Here is a 25,664-nt window from a genome sequence, read left to right on the forward strand (position 1 = left end):
TGGGAAGAAGATTCCAATTTCACTGTCACTTTCTTAGACAAGACCTCAGTCAAGGTGTGCCTGCCCTATCCCTTCTTCCCCAAAGCTCTCTTTGTTGGGCCACGGCTGCTCACACCTATAATCCCAGTACTTTGGGAGGCCCAGGCAGGTGGATTGCCTGAGCTCAGGAGTTTGAGACCAGCCTGAGCAAGAGCAAGACCCTATCTCTAAAAATAGCTGGGCGTTGTGAGCACCTGTGGTCTCAGCTACTTGGGAGGCTGAGGCAAGAGGATCACCTGAAACCAAGAGTTTGAGGTTGAGCTGTGATGCCATGGCACTCCACTAAGGGTGGTTCCCTTTTCCTCCTTCACATTACTTTTCAAGGCTCATGATAACTGTTCAGACTCATCTTACATCACAGATGTTCCATTAACAACTTTTTGCCATGACTTTTATAAAGTTATACAAGCTGAACAAAGACGTCCTTGTTTTGGTAATGTCAACTTGTTCACACAAGAACACTAAATGTGCTGTAAGAGATATTGTGACATTATGGTTTCAGGCAAAACAGTCATTGATTTACAAAGCAGTTTCTAGTCAGAGTCTCAGCAGATCTGAATTGTGTGCCATTATTTGGGTGAACTGGAAACCTTTTCCTTTGAGAGGAAGTGGCATCTTCTAAGACTCAGTCACATGTGTGTGTGCGTGCTGTTTCCTCATGTTTCAAAGCATTTAGTCCTTCTTTTTCCCTAAAACTGTTTTTTTGTGCTTTAACTTTAAAGTTCAGTTTAAAGGTATAGGGTACCCGTGAGCCCCCAAATTGTTGAAACATTGAAGAGAATTCCATACAAATGAAAGCAAGAACAATAAGCCATTGAATTTCTTGTTAGATGCAAACTATTTTCAAATTGTTGTTTATTACATATATAAACTCACATATAGACATTCTCATTGTTCAGGTGATTTGTTTCCTCAATTTAGGGAAACTGGATTTCTTCAGTTGGAAGGGAAGGCATCATGATTTTCACCATTAAATAAATAGGGATGTTTTCTCCGTAGGGGCAAAGCACTCCACGATCAGAATTCTTACAGTTTCCGTGTGACTGGATGCTCAGGGTCTGGGGCCTCTTACCTCAAGAGGTGGTGAGCTTCTCCACTGCAAGATGCCCATCCCCATTTTCTTAAAAGGGGCCTCCTGAGTGGGTCCCCCCCGCCCCCATGGTGCAAGGAATAGAATGGTAAGTTTGGAGCTTCCAACCCTGCATTTGGGACCCAACTCCACCACTTGTCTTGCATGAACTTGAACAAACTACCTCTTTAGCCCCCGACTTCCCTGAAAGTTGAAGATAGATTTACCTAGATGAACTCAAAGGGCCTTTACGAGGTCAGACAACTAAGTTTATAAACTCACCTAGAAAAAGTGCTACATACTCATTGCTGAAGATCACTACAGTCACCTTCAGAATATTCCCCTTGGCCATCTAACCCTGCTGAGATGATTCAGAGATGCAGTGACTGACCCAGGACCAGGAGCATCAAGGCCCGTGTATTCCTTGGTGACACCACCAAGCCACATAGGCATCCTACATGATATGTTTAGGACATGCCTCTGCTTGAAAGGCCAATATTCTCAGAGTGGCAATCACGGTTAGAAACTACATGTTCTAGACCTAGCGCCTTGTTAATATGATCTGCAAATATGAGTAGGCCTTGTGTGTCAGGAGCCCAGACAGATCTGCTGTGGTGGTCATAGGGATGTGTATGCCCTGTATACTGTTCTCTGACCTTGGGCATCTCTGGAGGGAAGCCGGGGGACTGAGCCATGAATTTGGCCCAGCCCTGGCCTCTCATTGGCCTTCCATTTCCTCATTTATCTAAAAAGGGAGATTAGAGTAGATAAGTGGTTATAGTAATGGAAAATCACGTGGTTCCCTCTCCTCAAAGCAACTGCTTCTATGTAACATTCAGTTTGGAAAGAAGAAAAGTTGAAGATCTGCTTTCCATTTATAGGAGAATGGGAGACAGAGGAATGTGTTATATATCACCACAAAGAAATGGTAAATTCTGGCTCAGCACCTGTAGCTCAGCAGTTAGGGCGCCAGCCACATACACCAGAGCTGGCCAGTTCGAACCCAGCCTGGGCCTGCCAAACTACAACACTCCCACCACCACCAAAAAAACACTCGAGATTTGTGGCGGGCACCTGTAGTCCCAGCTACTTGGGAGGCTGAGGCAAGAGAATCGCTTAAGCCCAAGAGTTTGAGGTTGCTGTGAGCTGTGACGCTACAGCACTCTACCAAGGGTGACATAGAGAGACTCTGTCTCAAAAAAAAAAGAAGGAAAGAAAAAGAAACGGTCAATCCAGAATGTGAGACAACTAACTGATCCTGTTTGTGCAAGGAGTCACTGGCAAAGGAAAAAAGGAAAGAGCACTGTTGCAGATTAAGAGAATTTAGAAACATTACCAACTGTAACTGTAAAGTGATGGGTATGTTAATTAGCTTGATTGTAGTAATCATGTCACAGTTCACACCATAGTAACTGATATTGAAAACAGCAGAAATAAACCAAAAGTTGAGAATGACAGTAACATGGTCAGGCACAGCTGCTCATGCCTATAATCCTAGCACTCTGGGAGGCCAAGGGCAGGAGGCTCCCTTGAGCTCAGGAGTTCGAGACCAGCCTGAGCTGGTCTCAAACTAAAAAAAGAAGGAAAAAAGAGAAAGAAAGAAAAATCAGGTGGGCACCTGTAGTCCCAGCTACTTGGTAGGCTGATTCAGGAAGATCATTGAACCCAGGAGTTTGAGGTTGCTATGAGCTAGGCTGAGGCCATAGCACTTTAGCCTAGGCAACACAGTAAGACTGTCTGGAAAAAAAAAAAAAAGTTTTACACCTTAAATACATCCAATTTTTATTTGTCAGTTATACCTCAATAAAACTGAGGGTGGGGTTGCGAAATCTTTTTCTTTTTTTTTTGCAGTTTTTGGCAGGGGCTGGGTTTGAACCCACCACCTCCAGCATATGGGACTGGCGCCCTACTCCATTGAGCCACAGGTGCCACCAGGGGTTGCAAAATCTTTAGAGAGTAAAAAAAAAAAAAATAAAGTTTGGGCAAGTGTAGCAGAAATTTACTGCTAACTTTCAAGCCCATTATTGTCCTTTTTTCTTTTTTCTTCTCTTTACTTTTCCTTTCTTCTTTTCTTTCTTTTGTTTCTTTTCTTTTAGACTGAATCTCACTGTGTTGCCCCCAAGAAGACTGCAGGGACATCTTTTTAGCCTACAGCAACCTCAAACTCCTGGGCTCAAGCAATCTCCCCAGTCTCCCCAGCAGCTGGGACTACAGGCACCACCATACCATACCAGCTATTTTTAGTAGAGACCAGGTCTCGCTCTTGCTCAAGCTGTTCTCTTAACTCCTGACCTGAAGCAATCTTCCTACATCAGCCTCCCAGGGCGCTAGGATTACAGGCATGCACCACTGCATGTGCCCATGTTATTGTCATTTTCAACTTTTGGTTTATTTGTGCTGTTTTCAACATCCATTACCATAGTGTGAATATTAACCAGGCCAATGGCACTCTGCAAGGTATTGCAGACTCACTAGGGCATACTTAATGTAGATTTTTATTTATTTATTTATTTTATAGGGACAGGGTCTCACTTTATCACCCTTGGTAGAGTGCCGTTGCGTCACAGCTCACAGCAACCTCCAACTCCCGGGCTTAGGCAATTCTCTTGCCTCAGCCTCCACAGTAGCTGGGACTACAGGCATATGCCACAACGCCCGGCTATTTTTTTTGTTGTTGCAGTTTGGCTGGGGCCGGGTTTGAACCCGCCACCCTCGGTATAAGGGAATGGCGCCCTACTCACTGAGCCACAGGCGCTGCGCAATGTAGATTTTATTTTAAAGAAATAAGTTCTGTCTGTTTTTAAGCCAATAGAACATCTGTTCATTGAAACAGAAGGCCTGAAATTGAGAATAATTTGCCTTAATTTATACTCCTTGAAATCAACGGAAAATCCAAAAATAAAAGTATGTCTTTGGCTCCCCATGAATAGAAAAGTGTATCTTTTTCCTAAATACAAACAAACAAAAAGAAATATAACAACTACATTTTGGGAGACTGAGACAGGAAGAGTGCCTGAGCTCAGGAGTTTGAGACCAAACTGAGCAAGAGCGAGACCCTGTCTCTACTAAAAAAAAAAAATAGAAAAACTAGTTGGGCATTGTGGCAGGTGCCTGTAGTCTCAGCTACTCCGGAGGCTGAAGGAAGAGGATCGCTAAAGCCCAAGAGTTTCAGGTTGCTGTGAGCTGGGGACCCCACTGCACTAAATCTCACCCCCAGGGTGACAGAGTGAAAATAAAAACAAACAAAAAGAAAAACACAACTACATTCAATGTGTGAAACTTGTTTCAATCAAATTCAAGCAAGCCAACTATTAAAGACATTTTTGTAAAGATGAAGGACATTTGATTAAGAACCAACAATCGCATGTTGGGTTCTGCAGAAAGCAGACTCTGAAATGGACTTAGTCTGCAGGATGCTTATTAGGAGTGCCCCAGACCAATAATGCCTGGGGAAGGGGAGGACAGGAAGTAGAAGTGGGCAGAGGGAGAAGTTGAGCTATGTGACAGACTTCATGGACCCCATGAGGAGTCCTGGGGGTCTGCGTCTCTTACCATAGCACATACCACAAGTGGGTGTTAGGTGTGCATCTAGTGCACATGATAACGATATTCTTATGCTAGAAAATGCCTCCAGTGCTAGGTTAAGCATTAAAAAAAGAAAAGAAATTGCCCTTATTTCTTTAAAGACACGCAATAGAGGAATAAAGTGATATGTCTGGAATTTGCCTTTAAATGCTTCAGTTAAGAAAAACTTGAAGAGGGCGGCGCCTGTGGCTCAGTGAGTAGGGCGCCGGCCCCATATGCCGAGGGTGGCGGGTTCAGACCCGGCCCCGGCCAAACTGCAACAAAAAAATAGTCGGGTGCTGTGGCAGACACCTGTAGTCCCAGCTGCTCGGGAGGCTGAGGCAAGAGAATCGCTTGGGCCCAGGAGCTGGAGGTTGCTGTGAGCTGTGTGATGCCACAGCACTCTACCAAGGGCCTTAAAGTGAGACTATGTCTCTACAAAAAAAAAAAAAGAAGGCGCCTGTGGCTCAGTGAGTAGGGCACCGGCCCCATATGCCGAGGGTGGCGGGTTCAAACCCAGCCCCGGCCAAACTGCAACAAAAAAAATAGCCGGGCGTTGTGGCGGGCGCCTGTAGTCCCAGCTGCTTGGGAGGCTGAGGCAAGAGAATCCCGTAAGCCCAAGAGTTAGAGGTTGCTGTGAGCCGTGTGATGCCACGGCACTCTACCCGAGGGCAGTATAGTGAGACTCTGTCTCTACAAAAAAAAGAAAAACTTGAAGAAGAGGCTGGGAGCAGTGGCTCACACCTGGAATTCCAGCGCTTTTTGAGGCTGAGGCAAGTGGATTGCCTGAGCTCACAGGTTCGAGATCAGTCTGAGCCACAGCGAGACCTTGTCTCTAAAAAATAGCCGGGCGTTGTAGCAGGCACCTGTAGTCCCGGCTACTCGGGAGGCTGAGGCAAGACAATCGCTTAAGCCCAAGAATTGGAAGTTGCTGTGAGCTATGACGCCACAACACTCAACCAAGGGCCACAAAGTGAGGGGAAAAAAGAAAAGAAAAGAAAAATTTGAAAAAGAAACAAAAGGACAGATGAAGCGCATGGGGCAAAATCTTGACATCAGAATCTGAGTGATGACTATGTGGGGATTCGGTGTAAAATTCTCTGCTCTTGAGAATGAAATTTTTTATAAAATATTAAATGAAAGTATAAGAAAAAAATGATCCTAAGTGAACAGGTGCACCTGGCATTCATTAAATGTTTAATTGATGACTGTGAAAGTTGGAATATGGGTTTTAGCTCAATAAACAGTTCTCGAGGCTAAAAGAATGTGCAAAAACTTCTAGATAAAATGTAAGCTAAATTCTCTATTGGCTTTCAAATCCTGTAACTTTCACTTCTCAGAAAGGTGTGTGGTTCTCCACCGGCTTGGGTAATCTCCTCCCATGAAAGAGTGGAGCGGGCTGGTCAGCAGATCCCTGGTCCCCTCTACTGGATGCAGCAGGACTTGGACGCAGGCGCACCCCCTGGGTTGGGGTTCCCTCCAGGATTTCCTGCAGCTGCTGCAATCAGACAAAACAGAGAACACACTAGGTGACTGGAGGCTGCAGGGCTTCCCCTTTGACCTAGTTTGGATCAAGAGTTGCAAATTCAAAGGCTTTTGAGGGCCAGCAGATAACCACACATGCAGAAGGCAAACCAGGCATGAGGAGAATGATGGAGACTGAGAATATTGTCTCTTCTAAGAAAAATAGCAGTACAAAGATGATGACCAACGAGGTGCTACACTCAACACGGATGTCTGGGGGACATGGGGAGTCTGTAAGTGGTAGCCCTACATTTGTAGCAGCTCATTTAATTTTTTAATTTATTTTTTGTTTTTGCCTTTTTTTAATTTTTTAATTTCATTATTATTTTTTTTTTTTTTTTTTTTTTTTGCAGCTGCCCCTTTAGAATCTCCCCCACTCTGCCAATAACTGAGAGGAGGCCCTGACCATGGCCATGTGTAAGAACCAAGTGTGAAGACAGTGGAGTGTGCAGAAGAGGGCAGTCAGGGTAGGCCAGGGACTAAGCCGTGCCCAATGAGGAAACAGAGCACAGCCAGCAAAAGAAATGGCTTGAAGGAGGGGACAGGACCGTCAGTAGGGAAGAGTCAGAACAAGAAAATTCCACTGGATTCCCGAAGGCAGAACTACGGCCACTAGGTGGGAATTTCAACAAGGAGAACAATTTGAGTTCAAGGGAGACCTTTCCTAACTATAGTACTGAATGAAGATGTCACTGGTTGTATGCAGGCCTGCACACAGGTCACTTCCTCATGATCATATAGACAGGATTCAGACATCAGACAGAAACCTGGAAATAAGGCCTATAAAATTCTTTCCAACCAATAATTCTAGGTTTTCTCCTTTGCACCAGGGTAGGGACATATGCCCAGAGTGTTAGAATCATAGTGTGTGCTTATGTTGTTGGGGAGACAGGCTGGGAGGCCGAGAGCTTCCCGTCTTGGGACTCAGGCAACACCACTACTGACGGTATGGCCAGCCCTGCCAGCCTCAGTGACCTCAGACGTGGAAGGGGAGGGTAACAGGTGAGCAGCAGGCCTGGAGGAGGCCCCAGGTGGAGCCCGGCCAGGCATGGTGCCCTCCGCTGTCCACTGACCTTGCTTGGCCGCCTGATGTTTCTGCTTCTCCTCCTCCAGCGCCTTCACCTTGGTATCATACTCATCAGCAAGCGCCTTCCACTCCTTGCGGTTGTTGGTGATCCCGTCTAACATGGGCGTGATCTCCTCATGGAAGCGGGAGAATTCCTGGAAGACAGAGTATGTGCCTCTGGCATAGGGCCCATGCCCCAGGACTGGGCTCAAGGGGGAGGAGCAGCTGGAAAGGGCACTGTGATGAGCTGCCCCAGTGGACAGCAGGAGTCAGCAAGCAGTGTGCAGGCTGAAGCTGCAGGGCCTCCAGTACATAGGACACTGTCCCTCTCCTGCTTCAAACTCCCCTGCGGCACCCTGTGTCTTTAAGGGTGAAGTGCAAACCCCTTAATGTGGTTTTCTTTTTTTTTTTTTTTTTAATTTGGCCGGGGCTGGGTTTGAACCCGCCACCTCCGGCATATGGGACCGGCGCCCTACCCGCTGAGCCACAGGCGCCGCCCCTTAATGTGGTTTTCAAGCCTCTCCATGACCTAGAGCCCTCCTGCCCTTCACCAAGTTGAAACCCCCATACATTCCAAATCTTCCAGTTCCCAACTAACTTCCCCTCTCCTTCCCTGAGGCCTGCACTCGCAGGTCACTTGGGAAGCCTCTTCTGACCCTTAAGTCCCATCTTGCATCCTTGCAATGACCCTTTTGCCTGTCTCCCCAGAGGCTGAGAACCTGGACATGCCAGGAACATTGGCTATTCATTCACTGGGGTGGTCCTGGCCTCGCCCAGGGTCAGGGGCACAAAGATACTCAGTAAGTATTTGCTGAGTGAAATTGGCATGTGGTTTAGGGGCTGCCCTTGAGCACAGCACATTACAGTTTATGAATTATGAAGCAATTTAGCTCCTCTGATCCTCAAATTCCCCTGAGGTGGAAAAATAAGAGTCATCACTGCTCATCACATTTTTAGGTGAGGAAATTGACATGCAGATTGATGGAGTAGGTTTGCCCAAGGTAAGAGCAGCAAATCCAGGGCCCAGTGCAGAGGTCCAGCCAGAGCCAACTGTGTTTAGAGACGACTGGGATCAGGTCCAGGTTCTGCCACAAGTTGTGTGACCTTGAGGGAGATGGGTCACTACCAGATCTCACCTTCAGCCATGAAATCAGGACAGTAACAATACCTCCCACACAGGGTTGTTGTGAGAACACGTGTAAGCCACCTCATCCAGTCTCCCCAATTTAATGGTGCTACTGAGGACAGTGATGAGCTTCGCTACTCTGCCTATTGAGCAGAGGACCCTGTTAGTCTGCATTGTATCTGAGATGCTCTTGTACCTCCTGGAGCATTTGCACCTCTCCTTCCTGCCCAAGGGCTGCAGCATGCACAACACAAAGAGCACCACACTGGGGACCCAGCTCTGATCCTGCCTCATGACCGTCTGGGGACAACGGCCCTGCCATTCCTCATCTCTGACTTTTGTATTCTCATGTAAACATGCCCCAAATAAAAATTAAAAATGGGAGATAGATGGGAGCAGTGGGCATCTCAAAGACCTGAACTTGGAACAATAGTTCAAGGAGAAATTCCAGACTATCTTTTCGCAAAATTACTTAGGCCTACAACAACTCCACTAGCTGAGGAAGCTAGGAAGGTATGTGCCTGCTGTTTCCCCACCACTGGCCAACGCCATGTTTAGTCATTTGTCCCACAGCTATGTACTGGGCAACTACACTGTGCCAAGCTCCAGGCTCTAGCCTGGGCTACAATCACCCAAGACCAACAGTGCCATTCAAGAGCCAAGTGTCACTAGAGATGAGAAGAGCTTTGTAAAGTATGACTCACCGGCTCCTCCCTGGGCTTATTATCCCTGCTGTTGTTTGGGAATCCTGGGTTTATCAAAGACGTGTTGTTGGGTCTGAGGAAACCAACGGCCTACCTTGTAGACAAAGGTGCAAACAAAGTCGATGAAGCCGACTTGAAGCTTGGGGAGTTCATCCGCCTTGTTCCTGTCCATCATGGGCTAGCATAGGGAAGAAAGAGTTAACTGCACGGTGCAGTAAGAGGACCCCCTGTCTATGCAAAATTCCTCTGCTCAGGAGAAGATCAGGCTGAGCAAGAGCAGGACCCCGTCTAAAAAATAGCCAGGCATTGTGGCAGGAACCTGTAGTGCTAGCTACTCGGGAAGTTGAGGCAAGAAGATCACTTGAGCCCAAGAATTTAAGGTTGCTGTGAGCTATGACACCATAGCACTCTACTGAGAGCAACCAAGTGAGACTCTGCCTCAAAAAAAAAAAAAAAAAATCATGGGCGGCACCTGTGGCTCAGTGGGTAGGGCACCAGTCCCATATACCAAGGGTGGCGGGTTCAAACCTGGTCCCAGCCAAACTGCAACAAAAAAATAGCCGGGCAGGGGTGGCGCCTGTGGCTCAAAAGAGTAGGGGCCTGGCCCCATATGCTGGAGGTGATGGGTTCAAACCCACCCCCGGCCAAAACTGCAAACAAACAAACAAACAAACAAAATAGCCAGGCATTGTGGCAGGTGCCTGTGGTCCCAGCTACTCAGAAGGCTGAGGCAAGAGAATGCCTAAGCCCAGGAGTTGGAGGTTGCTGTGAGCTGTGTGATGCCACAGCACTCTACCGAGGGCAATAAAGTGAAGAAAAAAAAAAAAGAAAGAAAGAAAGAAAAAATCAAACTATGGACTCATCAAGTTTCCAGATTTGAGAGAGCAGTTTGCGGGAAATGTACAATATAAAAAAGGCCAATGGGTAGGTAGGTAGGGTCCCACTATTAATCAAGCGACTTAAGAGACGTAACAATCGGAGGCTTCTCGGCCTTTTGGCCAAGATCAGGTGTGCTACCTGCTATCAGTTTACTGTCCTCTAACCACAGACATTATAGTAAATGGAGTTTTGGAGCAGGGGGTGGAACAGGAGCTCGTTCCATCCATTCTACACATCGACCTGCTGTTGTAGTACCTCCAGGATTTAAAACACCCCCCCAAAAAAAAACACCCAGAGGCAGTGTGTTCCTTAATTGGATTCTGATTGGAACAAATCAACTGAATTCTTTTTCTCAGTTGGGGAAAATGAATAGAAATGGGGGATTAGATGATATTCAGGTATTATTACTAATTTTGTCGATGTAATAATGGTATTGTGGTTGTGTGTATGTTTTTGTGTGTACCAAGCTCAATATATGGGGCCGGCACCCCACCCACTGAGGCACAGGCACCACCCACAGTCTGCCATTCTTATTGTATCTGTTTTCATTCATGCATTTTTTTCTTTTGGCTGGAGTATTTTATTTATTTATTTATTTGTGTGTGCGTGTGGTTTTGGCCGGGGCTGGGTTTGAACCTGCCACCTCCAGCATATGGGACTGGCGCCCTACCCCTTTGAGCCACAAGCGTCGCCTTGGCTGGAGTATTTAAAAGTAAATCCCAGATATTGTCTTTTCTTCCATAAATATTTAATATGTATCTCTGTGAGATGGGAGTTTGGCCCCATACACTGAGGGTAGCGGGTTCAAACTCAGCCCCGGCCAAATTGTAACCAAAAAATAGCCAGGCATTATGGTGAATGCCTGTAGTCCCAGCTACTCAGGAGGCTGAGGCAAGAGAACCGCCTAAGCCCAGAAATTGGAGGTTGCTGTGAGCTGTGTGATGCCACAGCACTCTACTGAGGGCGATGAAGTGAGACTCTGTCTCTATTAAAACAAAACAACAAAAAAAAAGAATGACAGACTGAGGCCAGGAACAGAGGCTCACACTTTTAATCCTAGCTCTCTGGGAGGCCGAGGTGGGTGGATCAGTTGCGCTTAGGAGTTCAAGACCAGCTTGATCAAGAGTGAGATCATGTCTCTACTAAAAATAGAAAAATTTAGCCAGGCATCATGATGGACTCCTATAGTCCCAGCTACTCAGAAGGCTGAGGCTAGAGGATTAATTGGAGCCCAAAAGTTGGAGGTTGCTGTGAACTGTGACACCACCACACTCTACCCAGGGCAAGGGAATGAGAATCTGTTTCAAAAACAAAAAACGGACAAACAAAAAAAGAATGGCAGACTGCTGCTAATCGCTGGCTCTGGCAGATAGGTACATAGAGTTCCCTGACTATTCTCTCTGCATTTTAAAATGTTAGAAAGAGAACTACAGATCTCATGGGGCCTTACTGTTCCTGTTCATAACAGGAGACCTTGACCTCCCAGAGTGCCTCTCTCCGTCGGCTCCTGGCCTCCCATCCTTAGCACACTCCCACAGGTTTAGCCTGTCCCCTTATCAATGGTTTGTCAAAAAAAAATCTCTATCTTTTTTACCCATCCTCTCCAAATCCTTGTCGACTTCCCAGCTCCACCCTCAGGACCTTCCAGCTGTTCTACAATCCCCATGGGAAGCCTGATGCGTGTCCCAGACAAATTAACTTCCCACACTGACAGGTGTGCAGAGTGGCAAGCAAGGTCTTCCCTTCCTTGCTTGTCATTGCTGTCAGGACAGGATCAGGGAGGCAGACTCCTAGACTATTAAACCTGATGTGCAACCTAAGTTTCAGTTTCCACTTGTCAAGCTCTAAGTAGCTGAGTGAGCTAAGGACACATTTCTCAAATTTTAGGAAGGCTTTCTAGAACACCCTCAAACTTTTGGGCTCTAAGAAACAGCTGGGACCACAGGAGCCCATCATGATGCCAGCTAATTTTTTTTTTTTTTTCGAGACAGAGCCTCAAGCTGTGGCATTGGGTAGAGTGCCATGGCATCACAACTCAAAGCAACCTCCAACTCCTGGGCTCAAGCGATTCGTCTGCCTCCGCCTCCCAAGGAGCTGGGACTACAGGCGCCCACCACAATGCCCGGCTATTTTTTGGTTGCAGCCGTCATTGTTGTTTGGTGGGCCCAGGCTGGATTCGAATTCGCCAGCTCAGGTGTATGTGGCTGGCACCTTAGCCTCTTGAGCTACAGGCACTGAGCCTAATTTTTCTATTTTTAGTAGAGACGTGGCTCACTCTTGCTCAGGCTGATCTTGAACTCCTAAGCTCAAGTGATCCACCTGCCTCAGCCTCCCAGAGAGCTAGGATTACAGATGTAAGCCTCTGCGCCTGGCCTCAGTCTGGGTCCACCCCAGAATTTCTGGTTAGGTAGGACTAGGGTGAGGCCTTGAATATGTATCTCCAACATGTTCTCAAGAATAAAGTTGACCACACTTTGAGAACAAAAGGTAAGAAAAGGTCAGCTCTATGGTAAGGTCATATCTCTAGGTCAGGATGAGACCACACATGTCCAATATCAGGCCAAAGTCCCGTCTCTACTCACAATGGGATTTTGTTGCAGCACTGTGCGCTCCAGGTCACCTTGCTCCCAGAATTCGGCAGCAACCAGCAGAGCTACCTGCAACAGACAGACCCTCACGCCCCTACCAAGTCAAATGCCCAGCCCAATCCCTTACCCCTGCTCCCAACCCACTTGCATTTTCAACTGAGTATAGAAGCTAAACCCATCCCTGACCCAACACTCCCACTTTACTATGTACGATCTTCGGAGAGACCCTAAGGTGATTCCATATCTTTGCAGAGGAGGATGGAACAAAATGAGTTGGCTCTGGTACTGGACTGAGAGAGTCCAAGCCTCATTACCTGCTGCCACCAGCACTGGAAGTCCCTCATCCCAGGTCAGGGGGAGTCCATACCTTGCTCTGCACCTCCCAGGGCTTGGTGATGGCCGAGAGATCACAGGCAGTCATCATCATGGCCCTGTACATGGGATGCCTCCATCAGTCCAAGGCTATTAAGAATGCCAGCCCTGGTCAATTCCATCTCTCTTTCCTCTCTCTCCCCGCTAGTAGGCGACTTCACCTCATTGTGAGGTAAGGGTTTACTCCCCCATTGCATCTGGGGGCAAGCTTTGACGTCAGACAGAAATTTAAATTTTACCCTTGTCAACCATCAGAGGTTTGACCTTTGCTAACTAAACAGACCTCTCTAAACTTTCGTTTCTCTGTCTATAAAGATAATAGTCCTTTCCCCCACAGAGTAGGTATAAGGTTAAATGAGACAATGTAGGAGAAAGTATCACTATGTTGCCACTATGTCGCCCCGGGTACAGTGCCCTGGTGTCACAGCTCACAGCAACCTCAAACTCTTCGGCTTAAGTGATTCTCTTGCCTCAGCCTCCCAAGTAGCTGGAACTACAGGCGCCTGCCACAACGCCCGGCTATTTTTTTGTGTGTGGTTGTAGTTGTCATTGTGGTTTAGCAGGCCCAAGCCTGGCTCAAACCTGACAGCTTCTGTGTATGCAACTGACGCCCCACCCACTGAGCTACAGGCATCACCCTATGCCCGGCTGTTTTGGGGGCTTTTTTTTAGAGATGGAGTCTCACTTTATCGCCTTTGGTAGCAACCTCCAACGCCTGGGCTTAGGAGATTCTCTTGTCTCAGCCTCCCAAGTAGCTGGGACTGCAGGTGCCCGCCACAAGGCCCGCCTATTTTTTTTGTTGCAGTTTGGCCGGTCGGATTTGAATCTGCCACCTTGGGTTATGTGGAGCTGTCACCCTACCCACTGAGTCACAGGTGCCGCCTGGCCCAGCTGTTTCTTTTGCTGAAATTGTCATTATTGTTTTAGCTGTTGTAGGCAGGATTAAAGCCTCCCAGTCCTGGTGTATGTGGCCAGTACCCTACCCACTGAGCTACGGGTTTTTATAATGTAGCAGAAACTGTACAAACATTGCTTTCACTTAAATCTCATCACAGAGCCCTCTCTCTCTTATCTAGTGTAGAGAAATGTTTCTCAACCTTTCTCTCATTATCATCCCCTCTCCCAACTGCCAAAAAGCCTTTTTTAGACATTTTTTTCATAATTGCCCCCACCATAAACTTTTTTTTTTTTTTTTGCTGAAACCCAAAGTATCAACATTCACTAGGTAAACTGCTGCTGAAAAATATTGCCATTGGACCAGGCAAGGTGCCTCATGCCTGTAATCCTAGCACTCTGGGAGGCCAAGGTCAGTGGATTGTTTTAGTTCAGGAGTTCACGACCAACCTGAACAAGAGCAAAACCCTGTCTCTAAAAATAGCCGAGTATTGTGGCAGGTGCCTTTAGTCCCAGCTACTCAGGAGGCTGAGGAAGATCACTTGAGCCCAAGAGTTAGAGGTTGCTGTAAGCTATGATGCCACTGCACTCTACCCAGGGCATCAGAGTAAAACTATCTCATAAAAAAGAAAATTGCCATCATTGTAGCCCAGCAAGAACTTTTAATACCACAGATGCACTGTGTGTTTGGAGAGCCCCAGACCGTTTGTAATATCTAGGACGTTTTGCTATCCTCTCTCAAGAAACACCATTTATGCTATTAGAGGAAGTATACCTTGTTTCCTATCAGCTAGTGAACTTTTCTTCTTCTTCTTTTTTTTTTTTTTTTTTGCAGTTTTTGGCCAGGGCTGGGTTTGAACCTGCCACCTCCAGCATATGGGACTGGCGCCCTACTCCGTTGAGCCACAGGCGCCGCCAAGTGAACTTTTCTGATTTAGGAATTTCATTAATATTGATGGATTCCAGCCTGGTGCCATGGCTCATGTCTATAATCCTAGCACTCTGGGAGGCTGAGGCAGAAGGATCACATGAGCTCAGGAGTTCAAGACCAGCCTGAGGAAGAGGGAGACACCCGTCTCTACTAAAAAGAGAAAAATTAGCCGGGCATTGTGGCAGGCACCTGTACTCCCAGCTACTCAGGAGTCTGAGACAGGAGGATTGCTTGAACCCAAGAGTTTGAGGTTGCTGGGAGCTATGATGCCACAGCACTCTACAGAGGGCGACACAGTGGGACTATTTATCAAAAAAAAAAAAAAAATGCATGTAGGATGGAGCAGGAATGAGGAAGCAGGACAGAAGGAGGGGTCTGGCCGTGATTCAGCAGGTGGGTGGGAGGGCCTGGCCTGCAGCAACAGGACTGGGGCTGAAACCAATGGCAGGGGCTTGGAAGATGGAGTAGTTAGAGAATGCTGGGGCTCTGAAGACTTGCTACTTGGGTAATTTTACAATTATCAGCTGTATCCGGCCTATTTAATGCAAGCTGGTCTGGGAGGCCATTAAGAGATGCTCATAAAAGATGAACAAGTTTAAATAAAATCTTCAAGGACAAGCACAGTAACTTCTGCCTGTAATCCTAGCACTCTGGGAGGCCGAAGTGAGCAGATCGCCTAAGGTCAGGAGTTGGAGACCAGCCTGCAGCAAGATCCTGTCTCTAAAAATAGCCAGAGGCTGTGCTGGGCGCATATAGTCCTGGCTACCTGGGACCCTGAGGCAAGAGGATCTCTTGAGCCCCATGAGGTTGCTGTGAGCTATGACACCATAGCATTCTACTAAGGGCAACAAAGGGAGATTCTGTATCAAATATATGTATATATATATATATGTAAATAAATAAATAAAATCTTTAATTACATAAACTCTCAAAAATTCATATAATTCTCTCCTCTGTAAAGGAATAATTCTTTTTAATTCTAACCAATGCCACTGAAGATTTAACCTGAAGTAGAGACACGAGATAAAATATCAGAGAGAAAGATTACTTGCCACACAAGTTCACAAAATTACACTTGTACCCCATAAATGTATACAAGCAAATAAAAGGACCTATCTTAAAACTTCTGGGGTGGCACCCCTAGCTCAGTGGGTAGGGTGCCAGCCACATACACCAAGGCTGGTGGGTTTGAACCTGTCCTGGGCCAGCTAAAAACAATGACAACTGCAACAACAACAAAACAAAACAAAACAAAATTTTGGCCAGGCACCGTGGCTCACACCTGTAATCGTAGCACTCTGGGAGACTGAGGCAGGAGGATCCTTGCTCTCAGGAGTTCAAGGCAAGCCTGAGCAAGAGTGAGACCCCCATCTATACTAAAAATAGAAAAATTAGCCAGGTGTTAGGGCACGCACCTGTGAGGCAGGAAGATGGCTTGAACCCAAGAGTTTGAGGTTGCTATGAGCTAGGCTAACCCCAGGGCACTCTAGCCTTGGGCAACACAGTTGAACTCTGTCTCAAAAAAGAAATGAAAAAACCAAAAGCAAAAAAATTCAAATTCATATAATTCTTTAATAAGCTTTCAGAAATTCGTACATTTCTTAGAAACACCTTTGTGCTTTGTGATAACCTCAGAACACATGTCCTATGCTTAATGTTTAGTGCTATGGACTTGATAAGTTCACTGTCAGATTAAGCAAATAAATGCTCGGCTATGCACACATGAGTCTCTTGCTCCCTGACGTCTGTCAGTATTTACATTTCAAGTCCACAGGTGTGGCATCAGGAGAGTACTGGATGTTTACTTTCCTTGGCTGGAGGGATCATGTGAAAAACCCACCTAGAGGCTTGAAAAAAACACTTAACTAATTTATAGATAGCAATTTGGTATGTGCACAGGATGAGCACCTGAAAAGCCCATTCAAAGCCTCATGAGAAAAGATGAGGCATTACAGCCACTTCAGTACCACCTCCTTATACACACTGGAACCCCAGGAGCTATGTTGGGCATGGAGGATCCAGACAGGCCTGCAGGAGTTCAAGGAACACAGAGCATAAAAATATGCTAAATGGGATGGCAAAAAAGAAGCATAAGGTACAAAAAATAAAAATAAAAATCCAGGCTCTGTGGCCGTAGTACAGTGATTATGGCATCGGCCACATATGCCAAGGCTGGCAGGTTTGAACCTGGCCCGGGACAGCTAAAACAATAACGACTGCAACAAAAAAATAGCCAGATGATGTGGCAGGCGTCTGTAGTCCCAGCTACTTGGGAGGCTGAGGCAAGAGAATTGCTGATGCCCAAGAGTTTGAAGTTGCTGTGAGCTATGATGCCATAGCACTTCATCAAGGGCAACATAGTGAGACTCTGTCTAAATAAATAAATAAATAAATATCCAAAGGTGAAAGCAACTAGCCCAGCCCAGGGCTCCCTAAGAGGCAACTGTGGAGGGCTTGAGGAGGCAATAGGAGCTCTCTGTTATGGACAAAATATGTCTTCCCAAATTTATATGTTGAAGGCCTAATACCCAACATGATGATATTAGAGGGAGGGCCTTTGGGAGGTAATTAGGGTTAGATGAGGTCAGAAGGGTGGAGTTTGCATGATGGGATAGTGCCCTTATAAGTAGAGGAAGAGACACCAGAGCTCCCTCCCCACCATGGGAGGACACGGGAAAAGGCAATCATCAACAGGCCCAGAGGAGGCTGGATGCACATGGTCCGGCTCACGCTCAGACAGCTTGCACCTAGCCCACAAATGCATGTAAGCAAACAACTTCCGTGAAGGAAAAGTACCAGTCTTGGAGGTAAGATAGCAAGAAAAACTGACTGAGGTCTGGGAGATCAGGGAGGGTTCCCTGAGGAACCAATAAGTGAACTGGTAAAGAAGGGAGTGGGGGTGCTCGCTTCGGCAGCACGTATACTAAAATTGGAACGATACAGAGAAGATTAGCCTGGCCCCTGCACAAGGATGATACGCAAATTTGTGAAGTGTTTCATTAAAAAAAAAAGAAGGGAGCGGGGGAGACACATTCCAGGCAGAGGGAATATCTCATGTCCAGGCCCTGTAGAAGCAAGGCTGGCACAAAGAGTTGAGAGGTGGGAGGAGCTCGGGGAGCAGGTGGGAGGATGGGCAAGAGGAGCCCCAGAGAGGAGCAGGGCAGCCCACACAGATCCCAGACACTGCAGTGAGGGACATTCTTCACACTAGGAGCAATAGAAAAAGCCACTGAAGAAATACAGCAAAGTGTGGCGCGCTCAGGTTTGCATTTCACAAAGATCCCTGTGGCTTCGGCATGGAGGGGACTATGTTAGGAGCCAGGCAGGATCTCACAAGAGATGGAGGAGGCAACAATGAGAAGAATCCAGGTGCACACAGCATTTAAGAAGTCAACTGAGAGGACTTAGAGACAAATAAGAGATATAAAGTAAGGAAGAGGGAGGCCAACAGAACAGAAGAGAGAAAAAACAACATGGTTATAATGCAGAAGGGAGCAAGAGTGAGCCACAAAGATCTTTTTTTTTTTTTTTTGTAGAGACAGAGTCTCACTTTATCGCCCACGGTAGAGTGCCATGGCATCACACGACTCACAGCAACCTCCAACTCCTGGGCTGAAGCGATTCTCTTGCCTCAGCCTCCCGAGCAGCTGGGACTACAAGTGCCCGCCACAACGCCCAGCCATTTTTTGGTTTGCAGTTCGGCTGGGGCCAGGTTTGAACCCGCTACCCTTGGTATATGGGGCTTGCCCCTTACCGACTGAGCCATAGGCGCCGCCCAAGCCACAAAGATCTTGTATGCTCAGCAATTGGACCTTTATCCTCTCAGTAGACAAGTCACCAAGGAAAAGGGAAGGAGTTTAATAGAGAAATAGTACAAAATTCTATACAAAATTGCCAGCATGGTGATTCATGCCTGTAATCTCAGCATTTTGGGAGAGTGAGTTGAAGCCAGGAGTTTGACACCAGGATGGGCAACATAATGAGACCCTATTTCTACAAAAAATTTAAAAATTAAGGGCTGGGCATGGTAGCTAATGACTGTAATCCTAGCACCCGGCTGGAATAAAGCCCTTCCTCTTTCAAACATGGTGTTTGGGTGTTTTTTCTCCCCAGTGGGCCTCGTCTTCCTGCAACAGTGGCACATGCCTGTAGTTTCAGCTACTTTAGGAGGCTAAGGCAGCAGTTCTCAACCTGTGGGTTGTGACCCCTTTGTAACAATGAACATACATTCTGCATATCAGATATTTACATTATGATTCATAACAGTAGCAAAATTACAGTTATGAAGTAGCAACGAAAATAATTCTATGGTTGGGGGTCACCACAAGATGAGGAACTGTATTAAAGGGTCGTGGCATTAGGAAAGTTGAGAACCGCTGGGCTAAGGTGAGAGGATTGCTTGAGCCCAGGAGTTTGAGGTTGCAGAGACATATGATCCAGTCACTGCACTCCAGCCTGGAAAGCAAGACTCTGTCCAAAAAAAAAAAGAAGGAAGGGAAGGGAAGGGAAGGGGAAAAAAGAATTCCATGATGGACTTGGAATCAGACAGAAATGAATTAGATCTTCTATCTTCCTTGCTGTGCCCAGGACAAGAAACTTAATGTCTCTGAGCCTCAGTCTGTCCATTTGTAAAATATGATAATCACAGTAGGTTGGATCCTATGAAATTCTAATTCTATGAGTCAAAACAGTTGAAATTCAGCAACTTCATACAGTTCAGTATAATATATCCTTCCTAGCAATTGATTACATAAGATGATACATAAGTGTATCCATTACCCGAATCTCCAATCCTCACCTTCATCTCATTCAGGGTCACCCTGGTGTGTACAGCTCAGCTGACTGAAGCAAGCTGAGGTCTCATTCACCTGGTTCCTCCCCAAGGCAAGTGTCTCTTTCAGAACTCAGCTTTGAGGCTCAGTGGCATTTCTTCCTGAACCTTGGCCAACTTTTGGAGGAAAGCATTCCGGCCATCCTGTTACTCATCCCTCTCCGAACACTCATGAAGTTCAACCCTGGAATTAGACCTGCCTGGAGGGCCTTGCAGGGGCCCCTGCCAGGGAAGGCCTAGGAGCCCAAGAGAGCCCTAGGTATGCAGGCTGTGAGCTGTGACGCCATCCCGCATACTCCATGAACGCCTCTGGGACACTATCCAAGTCACTCTGTCTCTGAGAGCCTCACTTTTTTCATTTGTAAATCATTGGAGTAGGAGTTAGCAAACTCTTTCTGTAAAGGGCCAAACAGTAGATATTTGAGATTTTGCAGACCACATGACCTCTATTGCAATGATGCTTCTCTGACATTGTGATATCTCTGATATCTATTGCAAAAGCAGCCATAGATAAGCAAAGAGTGAATAAGAGGGTCAAAGTGTGACACAAAAGCAGCCATAGATAAGCAGAGAGTAGATAAGAAGGCCAACATAGGGCAGCGCCTGTGGTTCAGTCGGTAGGGCGCCGGCCCCATATACCAAGGGTGGTGGGTTCAAACCCGGCCCCGGCCAAACTGCAACCAAAAAATAGCCGGGCGTTGTGGCGGGCGCCTGTAGTCCCAGCTACTCGGGAGGCTGAGGCAGGAGAATCGCTTAAGCCCAGGAGTTGGAGGTTGCTGTGAGCTGTGTGAGGCCACGGCACTCTACCGAGGGCCATAAAGTGAGACTCTGTCTCTACAAAAAAAAAAAAAAGAAGGCCAACGTAACCATTTGGCAGGACAACAAGAGCCCACCCATCACAGCTTTGGGGGTCATGGAAATATTTTAATTTTAATTTTTTCATGACCTGAAGGAAAAAGAAAACTATAATTATGAATATATAAGTTTTCATTTGTCATGATGAAAGTCTTTTTATTTTTTTCCAACTTTTTAAAAATGTATTAGCAATTCTTAGCGTACAAGCCATACAAAAACAGGCACCAGGCTACACACCCCAGCCTTTCCGACTCTTGGTCGGATCAAGTGAAATCTGGAATTAAGTGGAGATGTCCAGACTTTAATGAAGAGTGGTAAGCCACACCCTATAGCTACTGTTTACACCTTGGCCCTACAGTAAACATACTGAGGTGATATGACACAGAAACAAAGATACATGAGTCTAGCAAAACTCAGTCGGCTTTGGACATGGCAAGGGGTTAGCTCAGACCACAAGAAGCCCATGGACATAAATAAGTCCTCTGAGATAATCAAGCACAGGAAAGGAATGCTGAGTTTTTCCTTATGACAACCAATTCTGGCACCAACTGGATATCCTTTTTTTCTTTCTTTTTTTTTTAAGAGACAGAGTCTCACTTTATCACCCTTGGTAGAGTGCCGTACCGTACTCACAGCTCACAGCAACCTCCAACTCCTGGGTTTAGGCGATCCTCTTGTCTCAGCCTCCTGAGTAGCTGGGACTACAGGTGCCTGCCACAATGCCTGGCTAATTTTATTTGTTGTTGCAGTTTGGCCAGGGCTGGGTTTGAACCCACCACCCTCGGTACATGGGGCCGGCGCCCTACTCACTGAGCCACAGGCGCCGCCCCCCAGTCTGGGTCTCTTACAATTCATTTTAACTCTTGACACTAAATACCCAGAGTTAGCAGCAGACCCCACAGGTTTAAGGGTTCAATCCTACAAGATTGCCTCATTTCAGAGAGGCACACGTATCCTATTCCCAGGTTACTTACACTACGTATTTCTGTTCTGACTTGACTAGAAAGTCACAGCCCCACCCCCACTTTAGTTTATTATTGTTCCTTTTTATTGAGATAGAGTCTCACTTTGTCGCCCTGGGTAGAGTGTCGTGGCATCACAGCTCATCACAGCAACCTCAAACTCCTGGGCTCAAGCGTTTCTCTTGCCTCAGCCTTCTGAGTAGCTAGGACCACAGGCACCCACAACACCGGGTTATTTTTTTGTTTGTTTTGTTTTGTTGTAGCAGGCCTGGGCTGGGTTCGAACCCACCAGTCCTGGTGCATGTGGTCACCATCCTACCCACTGAGCTACGAGCGCTGCCAGCCCACCCCCACTTTAGGTTCAGTAATTTGCTAGGTTAACTCACGAAACTCAGGAAAACACTTTACTTACATTTACTGGTTTATTATAAAGGATACAATTCAGAAACAGTCAAATGAAGACCTGTATAGAGAAGGTATGGGGGTGGGTGTACGCAGGGGTGAGTGTGCATGCTCTCATCAGACCTGCACCCTCCTGGCACCTCGGTGGGTTAGTCATCCTTTGAACCCTGTTGTTCAGAGATTTTTGCGGACGTTTTATCACCTAGGCATGGCTGATTCAATCATTAGACACTGGTGACTAGCTCAGTCCCCAACTAGTCTGGAGGACTTCCCTGGAGGTTGGGATGTGGTTGAAAGTTCCAAGCTTTTAATTAAGACTTGGTCTTTCTGGTGACCACCCCCATCCCAAGGCTGTCTAGGGTCCTGGCAGAGTCATTAGATCAGAACAAAACACATTCTTATCACTCAGGAAATTCCAAGTGTTTTAGGATCTTTGTCAAGAACTGGGACAAAGACCAAATATATGTTTTGCATTTTTAAATCTTGTGCCTAAAAGTTTGTTTTCCTTAATTACAATGTAGACATGCATGCTAACATTCATGTAAAATACTTGCTGTGTAAAGGTTTTTATTGTTCATTCTCTCTCTCTTTTTTCTTTTCTTTTTTTTTGAGATAGAGCCTCAAGCTGTTGCCCTAGGTAGAGTGCCGCCCTGGGTAGAGTGCAGTGGCATCACAGCTTACAGCAACCTCCAACTCCTGGGCTCAAGCGATTCTCCTGACTCTGCCTCCCAAGTAGCTGTGACTACAGGCGCCTGCCACAACGCCCAGCTATTCTTTTTGGTTGCAGCCGTCATTGTTGTTTGGCGGATAGGGCTAGATTTGAACCCGCCAGCTCAGGTGTATGTGGCTAGCGCCTTAGCCACCTAAGCCACAGGCACCAAGCCTTTTGTTTATTCTCTTAAAAAAATCATTGTGTCAGCTGAGCTTGGTGGCTCTTGCCTGTAAACCTAGCACACTGAGAGGTCAAGGTGGGAGGATTGCTTCTTGTGAGGAGTTTCAGACCAGCCTGAGCAAGAGTGAGACCCCTGTCTCAAAATAGAAAAATTAGCCGGGTGTGGTGGTGCATGCCTGTAGTCCTAGCTACTCAGGAGGCTGAGACAGAAGGATTGCTTGAGCCCAGGAGTTTGAGGTTGCTGTGAGCTAGGCTGAGGCCATGGCACTCTACCAAGGGCAACAAAGCGAGACTCTGTATCAAAAAACAAAAACAAAAACATTTTACCATGCTACAGGAGGCACCTAACACTGGTGCTTACTATGACAACACCACACAGCATTCCACACCCCCCAGCTCAGCCCCATGCTAACCCACCAGTAGGTGATAGCATTATCTCATTAAGCAGATAAGGAAACTGAGGCACAGAGGGGGAAGTAAGCTGCTCAAGGTCACACCACTAAGAAATCAAAGAGCTGAGACTTGACTCCAGGCTGTCTGGTACCAAAGCATCAAGTGTGCAATTTATTTTTATTTTTAAATTTTCTTTTTTTTTTTGAGACAGAGTCTCACTATGTCACCCTCAGTAGAGTGCCATGGCGTCACAGTTCACAGCAACCTCAAACTCTTGGACTTAAGCAATTCTCTTGCCTCAGCTTCCCAAGTAGCTGGAATGACAGGCACCCGCCACAACGCTCAGCTATATTTTGGTTGTAGTTGTCACTGTTGTTTGGCAGGCCCCGGCTGGATTCAAACCCACCAGCTCCAGTGTATGTGGCTGGCGGCCTATCCACTGAGCTATAAAAATAGGCGCCACCTATTTTTTAATTTTTTTTTTAAATTTCTTTTTATTTTTATTTTTGCTAACTTGCTTTACCTGAGAATATTTTTACGTTTTTTTTTTAAAGAGATGTGGTCTCGCTGGTCTCAAACTCCTGGAATCAAGTCATTCTCCTTCCTCAGCCTATCAAGTAGCTGGAACTACCTTGCACATTTTTAAGTTGACAAGTTAAACTATTTCATCATAAGTTAATGTTTGCAAAGGATCTAATTTACAGCATGTTGTAAAATAAAATTGTTACATCATTCTTTAAATACAAAGATATCTAAATAGCATAGCAGTTTGACACCAATCATCACCTAATCATCCATTGTAAAAACATATAAACCAGCTTTTCTTTGAGAGTCTGGAATTTTACATATTTCCTTTTCTCTCTAAACTTATATTTCTACTTGACTTCCCCATAGAATTTTATCCTAATATTACATGTATATGTAGGTGGGTCTATATGCACATATGTATGCTTAGATGTCCGATTGTGCATACATGTGTATACATATGTTCTGAAGTCTTTCATTGATCACACTTTCATAATTTATTGCAACCATACATATCCACTAATTGAAATTACAAGCCAGGTGTGGTGGCTCATGTCTGTAATCCCAGCATTTTGGAGAGCCAAGGCAGGAGAATCACTTGAGGCCAGGAATTTGAGACCAGACTAATCAACATAGCAAGACCCTGCCTCTACAAAAATAATGGGTTTTTTTTTTGTGTGTGTGTGTTTTTTTTGGCCGGGGCTGGGTTTGAACCCGCTACCTCCGGCATATGAGACCGGCGCCCTACTCCTTGAGCCACAGGCACCACCCTACAAAAATAATTTTTAAATTAGCCAGGTGTAGTGGTGCACCTGTAGCCCCTACTACTCAGGAGGCTGAGGTGGGAAGATTGCTGGAGTCCAGGCATTGGAGGTTGCAGTGAGCAAAGATGATGGCACTGCATTCTAGCCCAGAGAACAGAAAAAGATAATTTCTTTAAAAAAGAAAAAGAAACCAAGAAATTGTACAATTAAAATTTTGTTCTTACACCATAAGCCTCTAAATGTTGAAAGCTTTCTTTTGGATTAAATTGTTATTACCCAACAAACCAAACAACAAAATATGTGATCTATTTTTATAAATAATTCTTAAACTTTCAAAGTAACTTTTTCTTTGGAAATTCATCTCTTAATAAGAGGGGATGGTTGGGATCATTTTTAAAAAATTAATGAATAAATTGGATATTTCTTATTGCTAAACAGATAAGATTCAGCATCTATTTTATGCCTATTTTTCATATTCATAAAGTTGAGCACCTATTCTTAGAAACCATGGGAATGGAAATGGTTCTATCACAGTCACTCAGTTCTTTGCATCCTCCCAAGTTAACTGCTAAAACTCATACTGTGATCATTATTCTGAGTGGTCTATCAGCTTATGATTCAATTAGAGTCTCCCTCAATTTTGTTGAAACCAAACATTATAGCATTCACTTCCTCACTTTCTGGGAAGCATGCCAGAAAGATTTAACCAAGACGTCTCATACAACTATTAATTGCATCTCTCTTGCTTTCTCAGCGGCACTTTGGTTAATTCAAGATTAACTCAGAATGAGTTAAGTAAATTAAAACATTACTAATTCTGACATATTTTTCTAGTATTGTTTTTTTTTTTATAAAATGTTTTGATTTTACAACAAGTTTCTTTTTTTTTTTTTTTTTGCAGTTTTTGGCCGGGGCCTGGGTTTGAACCTGCCACCTATATGAGGCCGGTGCCCTACTCCTTTGAGCCACAGGCACCACCCAACAAGTTTCAATTATGTTTTTTTTGTGGCAGCCACTGTTATCCTAAATAACCATTACACACAGGGTGCTGCTGAACAGGCCCTGGCAAGACCAGACAGGCCCATGAGCCTCCATCTGGAGTTGTTTATTCACTTACAAGGCTTCTGTCATAATGATAGGAGACTGGACGCTCTAAGGCCCAGGCATCCTCAAACTTGTTAAACAGGGGGCCAGTTCACTGTCCCTCAGACCGTTGGAGGGCCGGACTGTAGTTTAAAAAAGAAAACTATGAACAAATTCCTATGCACACTGCACATATCTTAT

General features: G+C 45.8%; 1 protein-coding gene, 2 non-coding genes and 1 pseudogene across 3 annotated transcripts in view; 2 read left to right on the plus strand and 2 right to left on the minus strand.

The window, feature by feature from the left end:
• Window positions 1-5,452: 5,452 nt before the first annotated feature.
• Window positions 5,453-25,664, minus strand: part of PDE6A (phosphodiesterase 6A) — an 85,661-nt gene continuing 65,449 nt past the window's right edge. The window contains exons 18-22 of the mRNA XM_053566639.1: window positions 12,927-12,990; window positions 12,554-12,628; window positions 9,187-9,270; window positions 7,270-7,417; window positions 5,453-6,170 (exon numbers count right to left, since the gene is read on the minus strand). Of these exons, the coding sequence (XP_053422614.1) occupies window positions 6,097-6,170; window positions 7,270-7,417; window positions 9,187-9,270; window positions 12,554-12,628; window positions 12,927-12,990 (445 nt within the window). The 3' untranslated portion in view covers window positions 5,453-6,096. The remainder of the gene's footprint in view (window positions 6,171-7,269; window positions 7,418-9,186; window positions 9,271-12,553; window positions 12,629-12,926; window positions 12,991-25,664) is intronic.
• Window positions 10,071-10,248, plus strand: LOC128569459 (uncharacterized; annotated as a pseudogene).
• On the minus strand, window positions 14,125-14,192 carry LOC128569417 (small nucleolar RNA SNORD56). The gene has a single exon (XR_008375369.1). It is a non-coding gene; the product is annotated as a small nucleolar RNA SNORD56 (small nucleolar RNA).
• On the plus strand, window positions 17,656-17,762 carry LOC128569360 (U6 spliceosomal RNA). Its single transcript, XR_008375323.1, has one exon. It is a non-coding gene; the product is annotated as a U6 spliceosomal RNA (small nuclear RNA).

This window comes from Nycticebus coucang, chromosome 17 (assembly GCF_027406575.1).
Source record: "Nycticebus coucang isolate mNycCou1 chromosome 17, mNycCou1.pri, whole genome shotgun sequence".
NCBI classification, from domain to species: Eukaryota; Metazoa; Chordata; class Mammalia; order Primates; family Lorisidae; genus Nycticebus; species Nycticebus coucang.